General features: G+C 36.4%; 1 protein-coding gene across 1 annotated transcript in view; it reads right to left on the reverse strand.

Moving 5' to 3' along the window:
* Positions 1-952: 952 nt before the first annotated feature.
* The window catches only part of LOC149848503 (1,4-alpha-glucan-branching enzyme 1, chloroplastic/amyloplastic-like), a 175,410-nt gene continuing 164,073 nt past the window's right edge, over positions 953-12,289 (reverse strand). The window contains exons 19-22 of the mRNA XM_089995773.1: positions 4,443-4,520; positions 2,150-2,305; positions 1,237-1,311; positions 953-1,133 (exon numbers count right to left, since the gene is read on the reverse strand). Coding sequence (XP_089851899.1) covers positions 1,047-1,133; positions 1,237-1,311; positions 2,150-2,305; positions 4,443-4,520 — 396 coding nt within the window. The 3' untranslated portion in view covers positions 953-1,046. The remainder of the gene's footprint in view (positions 1,134-1,236; positions 1,312-2,149; positions 2,306-4,442; positions 4,521-12,289) is intronic.

Here is a 12,289-nt window from a genome sequence, read left to right on the forward strand (position 1 = left end):
AGATGTAAATCATAGGATAAAGGTTGGGTGGATGAAATAAAAAAGTGCAACTGGAGTGTTATGCGATCGTAGAATGCCATTACGGTTGAAGGAAAAGTTTTATAGGACAACTATTAGGCCCGCTTTATTATATGGTACAGAATGTTGGGTTGTCAAGAGAGATCATATTCAAAAAATGAGTGTAGCTGAGATGCGTATGCTTTGATGAATGTGTAAAAATACAATAAAAGATAAGATTCAGAACAAGGAGATACGTAAGAAGGTAGGCATTGCACCCATTGAAAATAAGATGAGAGAGAATCGTTTACGGTGGTTTTGACATATTTGGTGAAGGCCTAATGATGCTGCAGTTAGAAGGATGAAGAAATGGGAAAATATATTAGTTAAAAGAGGTCGGGGTAGGCCTAGGAAGACTTGGATGGAGATGATAGGAAAGGATATGAATGCTTTGACCGAGGACATGGCATTGGATAGAAATGATTGGAGGAGAAGGATTCATGTGGAAGACCCAGAATGATTTTCTTTGTTGGTTCATATCGCCAACCCCAATTGTTTTGGGATGAAGGCGTAGTAGTTGTTGTTGTTGTAATGTGCTTGCCGCAAGCTGAAATTATCTTGACCACACCTCATTTTCTGGCTTAAATGTCACAACTGAAGAGCAATCAAGAGCATTGATGATCAACTATGGCACGATAGCATACTTTTTGTCTATGATACGTTTTGACCAATTGTTCATTAACAGCTCCAATAATTTATAAATTCATAAGCCATTAGGTCTACATAAAAGTCCAGTGAGATTTCTGTGAACATATGCAAGAAGAGTTTCCCTCCCCCTTTCTTGATTTTCAGTAATCAGGTGTTTGGTTTTTGACAAGGAGTTCCATGACTGCATTGAGAAATTCCAGGACCTGCTGTAGCAAGCCTAAAAAAAAAAGACTTTATACACAGTCAGTGACATTAAGACAGTTGATGTGAAGCTCAATCATGCGCAAGCGAATGCTTCTTACAAGGCTATAAGAAGTCAATCACAAGGTCAGCCAAACATTTCAATCCTCTGCTAGACCGTAGACAACAGCAGTTCTACAAGGTGCGTACACCAGCATGGAGTGAGGGCGGTCATCATACCAGCCATCCTACAACAAACAAATGCAAATGAACATACTTCACACATACAACTTAGATATTTCTCGAAACATTTTCCAGAAAAGAAAATTTATTCAACCGGTAACTTCTTACAGTCGTGAAGAAGCATGCATCATGATCTATTCTATTAAAACCACCAAACAGCTTGTCATCTGAATCCAGGACCACCTGAAAAGGTTGATATAAACATTCAGTATATCACAAAGATGAGTACAGGTATGCGGTACAACAGGTACAGCTGGTACAATATGCATGTTCTTCAAAAGAAGGGTCTCAGGGAACAGCTGGTACAATGTGTTTTTCAGAAGCACACACACACACACACTGTGTATATATATATATATATATATATATATATATATATATATATATATAGAGAGAGAGAGAGAGAGAGAGAGAGAGAGAGAGAGCTAAATGAAAATGAAGACAAAATAAAACATAAACAAAAATGTATTATAGACATGTAGTACATGTATATTTGGAACCACCCAGCACCAGGACCTTTCTGGGGGCGTTTGCATGGCCAACCCCACTCAAACATTGGATTCCCAGCACATGGGACCAACGTGCATCCGCAAGCCCACACAAACACAGGATACACATGCTTTTTCAATGCAGTTGGCAGATGCAAATTCAGTGTCCCTTTTCTGCCCCCCCCCCCTCCCAAACACAACGGAATAGGGAGGACGGGACAGAATGGGATGTGCACCCAAAAAAAAGAGGGCACATGGACACAGGAGGACAGCGCGTCCTATCCTGTCCTGTCCACGGACAGGACGTGCTGTCCATCCCTGATTCAAACGCCCCCTGAAGTACCATCTTTCGGAATGGATACAATGGTCAATTTGAAGCACTCATATTACACAAGTGTGAACTCAGATAATAAGGCAAGCTAAATGGTTTTAAATGGCAATGTGATAGCATATCCGAGGAAAACCAGTATTCAGTACAAGTCCACATTAAGTCAGGGTCAAATAGCTCAAACAAGTAAAAGAGAAGATCATACCTTGTACTTTCCAGCTTTTAAGCAACCAACTCTATAATCTGTGAAACTTTTGATCCAGTGAAAATTAAAAACAAATACAAGGTTCCCTCTTTCAAAGACAATCACTTTGTCTCCCTCATTTTTCCTTGAGACATATTGGTGCTCCGAAGTCATAAACTGCAAAAGGGATGGTTCATAGACAAAATAATAGATTTTCAGAAACCATGAATTAAACAACTATCAGAAACAAAAAATTCAGAGTCCCAAATGGATGAGAAACACAGGATCTTAATTTTAGATACAAGCCATTGTGACTCTGTGAAGCACAGATGGATGAGAAACACATGATCTTAATTTCAGATGGAAGCCATTGTGAAGCACAGATGGATGAGAAACACGTGATCTTAATTTCAGATACACCTGCCCGGGTCGCCCGAGTGGTAGAGGGCTTCATCCCATGTTCGACTCCCACCTGTTGTGCGGGTACCTTTCACTGGTGGGCTCTGTAAGGGCATGGGTGCCAGTGATCCCACCCAGAGATTACCCGCTTCAGTGGGGAACTTGGTCATCAAAAAAAAATTTAGATACAATCCATAATGAAACACAGAATTATAACACTTTCAGTTCTATTCACAAACCAGTATCATCTGTAGTTTGAAAAAAAAAATGAATAACTAGTGCATAATATTTGTAATACATCTATCCTCCAAAGACAGTTGCATCTACCAGCCAGCATATATGCTTGTAACAGTTTAGAACCACTCTAGTATGTGTGCATTTGGCTATTATCTTGTTTAGGCATTAAATGCTCATTGTAAATTTGATCAAAGTTATTATTAACTTTACTTTTGTATTTTCCGTAATTTAGTTAAAATTTCCTGATTTTCACTTTTTATGATTTTTTGAATTTGTTTTAAATAATAAAAAATTTCAAAGGCCGATTCAAAACAACTCTATTCAATTTGATTTAGGCCGATTCTCTGAATTGTCCAGAAACTGATTCTGAGAACACTGGTTGCGTCCACCAAACCAATGTCTGTGCATCTAACATAGTTTAGAAGTGGATATAAAAGAATCACATAGTACTAGTGCAATGGGTCAGCTTGATATGAACAGAATCTGACTCAGTTCACAAATTGGACCAGGTTTTCTTCACCTATATCATGAAAGTTGCATCTATTCATGTCAGAGTATGCCCAAACTGTGACCGACTTCCCATTATGTCATTGCCATCAAATATTAGAAATATAATTACAGATATATCCCTTACAAACCCTTCAAGAATACAAAACTTTTTATGTTTATGAAATTTCAAGTATATACTATAAAAATAATTATTTTTTTCAGATCTTAAATATGATAAATGTCATCATCAGAAAATTAATATTCTTGGTATTTCATGCACCAAAAGTTCATTACAAAAGTAAAACTTCTAGCTGCATTAGTTTCACCACAATGGTTCCTTTTGTGCCACAAGTAAATTTTCTTCGACTCACCAAATTCATGAGTGATCTTATAGTTTTTAGCTTGTATAAAAACTTATACAAATATTGGATATCATATAATACATGATCGTGAAAATAACCAAGTAAAAAAATCTTTGTAAAATATGGGTTCACTAAAAGCTAGAAAATATTTCAAACGACTTATTACAATATGGAGTCAACCTTACCCGATTTTTTTATTAATCGGGTTGAATAATCATGACAGTCAGAAAATGCAGAAGTATACATGAAAAACATTCAGATATGCTGCAGATACAGTTGAGAACACTCAAGGGCAGTTTCATAATTTTCTGGACCTACAGGAGTGTTATAGTAATTTTGCATTCAGCGCAGGATATGTCTGCAATGATTTAGCAGTAATCTGGGAGGTTTTCTTTGCACCATCGATGGCAGATGTAACTTTGTGTCCAATGTGTTTTTGTATAATATAGCATGAGGGATATTATACCCAAGAACTCTATTCATATAAAATACTAATCTAAATGGACATCCAGCAATTGCTTGGGATGTGCCTTCTCTTGGCTGTCAGATTTATCCTTTTTTCTTCCCCTTTATCACAGTGGATTTTTTACAATAACACACATGCATACATGCACACACATATGTGCAAAAAAAGGATTAAAGAGACAGTAGATGTAAACTATTGACAGGATACCATGCAAAACATACTCATGCAGGAAGAAAGAAATATATGTTAAAACTCAAAAGTAATAAACTTATGTCTCCTAATTTTGTGTGAAACCTTCCCAATCTCAATTAACATGACAAGAAGAGAGGAGATATTAGCAGGAATTAAAGAAGGTACATACACCATAGGTCTCTTCAAGATGCTGCATCGCCTGATCAAATTCTTGCATGCCATGATATCTAAGGTAATCCGCATCACCCTAATATGTATGCATTATCCATCAATGACTGAAAGAAAATTGGTTGAAAACTTCTTTTGCAAGTGATACAAATGGATATACAACAAATGGAAAAAAAAGAAAGAAAATACATATATACATATATATACATATGGATGGAGAGAAAGAGAGGCATAAATATTCTCTGCACGTGTTTACATAGTGCAATGATTACAACAGTTACCAATTGGATCCTCAAAGCAGAAAAAGCAAATGCCGGCCTCAAACTTCAGAATGAACCGTCTACATGTTTGCTCACGTTACTAAATTCTGTGAGACGCTTATGCTTAAGACTCACTAGTTTGTATTTTGAGGACACTAGTTAAGAAGACGGACATCACCTCTTAAATTCACTTCAAAGGAGGAGAGAATCTATGCAATGTTGTAAAAGGTATGGAAGGATCAGGAAAAAAAACCAAGAACATGATTAGTCCAGTGAGGATTGTTAAAAAGTGTGTGTATATATATATATATTATATATTTTTTTTCTTTATTTCTTTTTCCTTTTAGTATCTAGTTCCATTTGACTTAAACTAGTCAACATATTGTTGACTAGTTTGAGAGCCGTTGGACTAGCTCCAGCGACTCTCTTGTGCTTCTCTTAGTTCTATTCCAAGAGCTCATTCGTGTGTATAAATAGGGGTTATCCACTTCTAATTGTATTAATATTTTTTAAGCATTCTACGTGAAGTTAATAAAGATTATTCATTTTATTCTTGTGCCTTTTTATTTGTATCCTTTTGTAGGTTTTGGTTAATGTGTCTTTTATAGACACTTGTTGTCAATATTTGTATTTTTGTTGAAGGCTAGTATTTCATTACATGGTATCAGAGCAAGGTTATTCTTGGAGCATTTTTTTAAACTTTCTGCCTCGTTTTCTGTGCCTTTAAAGCAAGAAGAAGACTCTTTCTCCGTTCGTGATTCAAGTGTCTTTATACTTGTATAGTTGGAGAAAAGAGTGGTTCCTTGGCTCATGTGATCGTTGACACCCCTCAAAGATCGTGAAACCGTGATTGTGCTATTGTTCTTTCTCTCATTTTATTTTTCATTTTTTCTCTTTCTCTCATCTTTTTTCTCTCTTTTTCACCCTTGTAAGATGAACAATAATGATAAAGTCACCATCATGCCCATAAAATTAAATGATAACAATTATATAATGTAAGCTTCAATTATGAAGCATTACATTTGAGGAAAAGGATTATGGGGGTTAGTAGATGGTTCTGATCCGGAACCAAAACTAATCCCCAACAAAAATGAAAAAGAAGTATTTCTAATGGAAGGAGAAAAAACTAAGTCCTTAGTCACATATGAGAAAAAATGGAAAGAATGGAGAATGGGGTATGCCAAGATCATGTCTTGGCTAATTAACAATGTATATATCAAAAAATACTTAAGTCTTACAAAATTTGAGCATGTCGATAAAGCTTGTGAATACCTTAAAAATATGTATTCTCTTAAAGATATTGTACATGTGTGCAATTTGCAAGACAATGCACGAACTATGACCCAAGATGACGAGTATTAGAGAATAATATAACAAGTTGCCCAAACTTTGGGAATAATTGGCTCTTTTTGAGCCAAAATGGCATTGCCTCGAATATATCGAGCATCACCAAAAGCAAAAGCAAAAGCAACTTGATATGAAGTACTTTTACCAATTTGTGAATAGTTTGAGGCCGAAATTTGAAACCACCAAATCAACTCTTCTACATAGAGAAAAAGTTCCCTCTATTGTTGATACTATTGAGGACTTAACTATGGAGGAGAATAGGCTAAAGAAACATACTTCAAAAAATGAAGATGATTCAGTTCTAGCCATATCTAAATCGGGGAATTTCATGTGTACCTATAGACTACCTCATTTTGGAAGACAAGGCAATGATTATGACAAAAGGAAAGCGATTTGCCACCATTGTCATGAACCAAGACATTATAGGCCTCAATGCCCAATTAAGAAGGGATGACAAGAAAGTGGCTTCGGTTGACTCAACTTCCTCATTAAAAAATATAACTCCAATCGAAAAACTTGTTAAATTATCTCCTGATTACTCCATATTAAGAATTTTTTGATGCAAATGTTTTGTCTTCACTAACAGAAATGATAAACTTTCTCCCCCATGCTATCCCTTGTGCATGTTTAGGTTATCCAGATTGTTTGTTTCATCTTCATTAGATTTAATCGCTTAAACTGAAGCTGATTAGAGAGGTGATCCCAATAATAGACACTCAACCACTTGTAACGCCCCAAAATCTTAACCCAAATTTTCAAGAGGATTTTTTTTTTCATATCAGCGAAAATAATTGATACTATGAGGTTAAGCATTCCAGAACATTACCGTAGAGAGCAAGCAACACCATTTCTTTTATTTCAAATATCAAGTAGATAATGACATCAGAGTTTCCAAATAACACGAATAATAATAAATTGAAATTTAATGAGATTGTCTCGGGAACACAATAAATCAACATCTCGATTGAAGCCTCATCCCGTAGTCGCTCGTAAACTCTATTCTTCACCTGAAAATGATAAATATATATAGGAATTAGACTACAACTGTCTAAGTAGGAATTACTGTAATTTTTCTTGCAGGTATATCATGTGTCAAGTATGTGATGTGGGTGCAGTGTATGATTTTCAGCAATACAAGAATAAGTAAAGATCTACGCTACGACAATCAACAATTTATCAAAAGCTAACTGACAGGTAACATCATTAGCATCATTTAAATATCTCATAATTACAGATTCCATTGAATGCTAAAAGTAAATGACCACATTTTAAAAATAATTGTGTATGCGTACAATTGTAAATCTGTCACTACCAACTTAGATGTGATACCTAAGATAATCTAATTCAAATGTTTATCTTAAATTATCCCGCAGGTACACACGGGTCAAGGCAACCATTTCAGAAGAGAACATTCGGAAGTTCATTATTCATTGGTATTTTATTAACCCGAATATTCTAACTGAAACTGTAAATCCTAAGAGAGCGACCAGTGACCGAGAGAACCTCCCAAAGGCCCAAAACCAAAACAGGATGCATCCCTAACTTCTGCAGAAGAACAAAGAGCTACCACCTAGGACACATTGATAGTCCAGGTCTCCCAACTCCGAGGACTGGGGACCAACGAGTCATTTTCACTCGGAACAATTAAACATATGTCTCCAGAGTTTTGTACCACCTATCCTCTCCAAGGTAAGCCCGAATCTGAGTGGGTTGGTCTTTTCATTTAATTAAATTTCTCGAAGTACAAGGGCGTTTCTACAAAATTTACTACCATAGTAGTAGATCCACACTCTTTGTGATCTTACAAGGGTATACAAGCCATTTTTTTGTCTATTTGATTGCACAGACCCACTCAGAGTGCTCCGGTACCTTTAAACCAGTCAAGCACGAATGCCCGGGTACCTTTAAACCAGTCAGGCTTACAAAATTTAAATTTAAGTTTCTCACCGGTGTTATTTACATTGAGTGCAAGTTCATCAACCTAAGTACTCGCATCAGGTACTCAACCCATATTGCCCATTAGGCAAGATTTCTCAAACACCCACTCAGAGTGCTCTGGTGCCTTTAAACCAGTCAAACACACAAGCCCCGGTACCTTTAAACCAGTCGGGCAAAGTATCTCAAATTTTTTGTGGAAGTAACTACATTTTATAAGGTAGTGTGATCACATTACCCCTTTAGTCTATTTTAGACTCATGCCCAATCGAGGCAATCTCTTGCACGTGTATACCATATAGGTCATAAAACACAGTCACATCACCACCTGTGCACATGGGGCACCACATTGGTACCTTTGACCCTATGCTCACTCATAAGACGAAGCCTGTGCATGCACCATTTGTTTGTTTATTGTTTTTTGTAGCCACAGGCATATAAACCAACCCAAATGTTATGCATAATTTTCATGTCATTGCAATGTTGCAATTGTGAATAGCAGGCATCCATTGTTACTAACATGATGTACAAATCACTTGCATAGCACACATAATATTAACCTGCATCAATCATTCACATGCAAGTATCCTAGACATGTTTCACATCATACACATACCATTGTAAGAATAACATATCCATAAGCCGCACATCCTAGCAATACAAGCATTAATAAGTTTACTGTGTATCTAGATTCAACACACAGATATATAAAAAAAACAAGTTTTTGTGTGCTTCAGCACACCCATAGTCAGTTTGTGTGACAGAATTCAGCACACTTATAATCAATTTAAGTCAAATTTCTATGTACCTAAATGCAACACACACCCAGTAAATTTTAAACAAGTCCCTGTGTTCTTGACTTCATCACACAATAAATTCTAAACAAGTTTATGTGCTTGATTCATAACAGAGATTATCAGGATCCCAACTAAAGTTCTACAAAATAAATGAGGGGTGATTCATAACAAAGATTATCAAATTTTATTAACAGGAACTTTCCTCATCCTAACTAATAAATCAAATAGCCCACCAAAACCCATTCTGCCGCACTTCAAAACATTACACATACGCAAGTCATGATTTATCTCAGAGAGTTAAAAATTATATTCCCAAATTGAAACACACTGATCAAGTAACTTGTATATTGTAATACACGCAGAACAAGGATTAACGTCTTCCAGGAAATATAATTTAGCACACAGATTTTATTCATTAAGGCGAGATACATGAATAAAACCAAAATATATTTTGCCGCACTTCACAACATTACACTAAGCATGGCAAATTGAAACAGGTATGCAAAATATTATTACCACGATAGTATGATGCATCTTATAAATATGACATGCTCGAATAATAAAATAACAAAATGGATTTGAATCGACATCCAACAAACAAAGCCCCAATCCCCATTGGCTACAAAACCAACAACAACTATGCCTTCATCCCAAAACAATTGTGGTCGGCGATATGAACCAAAAAAGAAAATCATTCTGGATCTTCCACATGAATCCTTCTCCTCCAATCATTTTTATTCAATGCCATGTCCTCGGTGAGGTTCAAAGCATTCATATCCTTTCCTATCACCTCCATCCATGTCTTCCTAGGCCTACCCCGACCTCTTTTAACTAATATATTTTTCCATTTCTCCATCCTTCTAACTGGAGCATCATTAGGCCTTCGCCGAATATGTCCAAACCACCGTAAACGATTCTCTCTCATCTTATTTTCAATGGGTGCAACGCCGACCTTCTTACGTATCACCTCGTTCCGAATCTTATCTTTTATTGTATTTTCACACATCCATCTCAGCATACGCATCTCAGCTACACTCATTTTTTGAATATGATGTATCTTGGCAGCCCAACATTTCGTACCATATAGTAAAGTGGGCCTAATAGTCATCCTATAAAACTTTCCCTTCAACCGCAATGACATTCTACGATCGCACAACACTCCAGTTGCACTTTTCCATTTCATCCACCTAACCTTTATCCTATGATTTACATCTCCATCAATTTCTCCATACTTTTGAATGATAGATCCCAAATATTTGAAACAATCATCCACCGGTATTTCTTGCTCACCAAGCTTCACTACACTCCCATCACTACTTCGTTGCTTACTAAACCGACATTCCATGTATTCTGTCTTACTCTTACTCAACTTAAAACCTCTTGCTTCCAATGTCTGTCTCCATAATTCTAACTTAGAATTAACCCCAACTCTAGACTCATCAATCAAAACAATATCATCAACAAACAACATACACCACGGCACATTTTCTTGAATTGATCTCGTAAGCTCATCCATCACTAATAGCAAATAGGAAAGTGCTTAAAGCAGATCCTTGATGTAACCCAACCGTTATAGGAAAATTGGTTGTCACCCCTCCACAAGTGCGGACATTGGTTACTACTACTTCATACATATCTTTAATTATACTAATGTACTTGAGAGAAACACCTTTCTTCATCATTGTCCACCAAAGAACGTCCCTAGGTATTCTATCATATGCCTTCTCCAAATCAATAAAAACCATATGCAAATCTTTGTTCCTCTCTCTATTTATCTCAATAAGTTGTGTAAGAAGATGTATAGCTTCCATAGTTGATCTGCCAGACATAAAACCAAATTGATTCTCCGATATCATAACAATCTTCCTCAACCTAGACTCAATCACCCTCTTTCAAAGTTTCATAGTATGATTCATGAGTTTTATACCACAATAATTTGTGCAATCTTGTATATCACCCTTATTCTTATATAGAGGCACCAAAATACTCTTCCTCCACTCATTAGGCATCTTATTTGTCCGCCAAATCTTGTTAAAAAGATTTGTCAACCATTCTAAACCTTTCTCTCCCAAGCACTTCCAAGCCTCGATAGGTATACCATCTGGGCCAACTGCCCTTCTTGATTTCATTTTCTTCAAAGCCTCTGCAATTTCTTTCTTTTGAATCTTGCGCATGAAGTTACGATTCATCTCATGAAAAGGAATGGAGAAGTCTCCAAGATCCTGAACATGACTTTCGTTAAATAGCTTATCAAAATAATCTTTCCATCTCTCCTTAATCTCCTCATCTTTGACTAAAACCCTTTGCGTTTCATCTTTGATACATCTAACCATACCCAGATCCCACGATTTCTTATCTCTCATCTTTGCAAGCCTATAAATATCCTTCTCGCCCTCTTTGGTATCCGACTTGTCATAAACCTCCTCGAATACCTTATCCCTCGCGTTCCGAACTACTTTTTTAGCTTCCTTCCTTGCTATCATATACTTCTCCAAATTCTCATTATCACGACTCTTACTTAGATTTCAATAACACTCTCTTTTAACCTTAATAGCTAATTTGACATCCTTGTTCCACCACGATGTATCCTTACCTAGCAGTGCACCGCCTTTAGACTCACCCAATACCTCCTTAGTCACCTTTCTCATGCCACCCACTATCTTATTCCACAATGATTCTGAATCCTCCTCGAGACACCAATCAGCTTCCTTAACTACCTACTCTACAAACATTTCTTGTTTAGCTCCTTTTAGTGCCCACCACTTAATTCTAGGATCTATCATATGTCTATCCCTTTTGCGGCATTGTCTAATTCTAAGATCTAAAATTAAGACTCTATGTTGTGTAGCTACACTTTCTCCCGGTATAACCTTACAATCGATGCAACAACCCCTATCTCTCTTTTTAAGTAGGAAAAAATCTATCTAACTCGTATTAACCCCATTTTTAAATGTTACTAGGTGAGACTCCCTCTTCCAAAACCAAGTGTTTGCTAAGATCATATCATAGGACAAACAAAAATCTAAAATCCTTTCTCCACTTTCGTTTCTTTCTCCTATACCATAGCCTCCATGGATACTCTCAAATCCTGCCTACATGCCCATTAAGGTCACCGCCGATGAAAAGCCTTTCTCCATAAGATATCCCTTGTATTACTCCATCTAAATCTTCCCAAAATTGATGCTTAATAGAATTATCTAAACCTACTTGAGGTGCATAAACACTAATAATATTAATAATATCCGTACCTAATACTAATTTAAGAAGTAAAATCCTATCACTCTTCCTACGGACCTCAACTACATTATGTATAAACTCACAACTCATAACAATCCCTACTCCATTCCTATTCCTATTTATTCCTGTATACCAAATCTTATATCCCCAAGGTTTTATCACTTTTGCTTTCTCACCAACCCATTTGGTCTCTTGTAGAACATAAAATATCAATCTTTCTCCTACACATAACATCTACTAACTCTACCAACTTACCAGTTAAAGACCCTAGG

This window comes from Nuphar pumila, chromosome 1, assembly GCF_984573655.1.
Source record: "Nuphar pumila chromosome 1, dmNupPumi1.hap1.1, whole genome shotgun sequence".
NCBI lineage: Eukaryota > Viridiplantae > Streptophyta > Magnoliopsida > Nymphaeales > Nymphaeaceae > Nuphar > Nuphar pumila.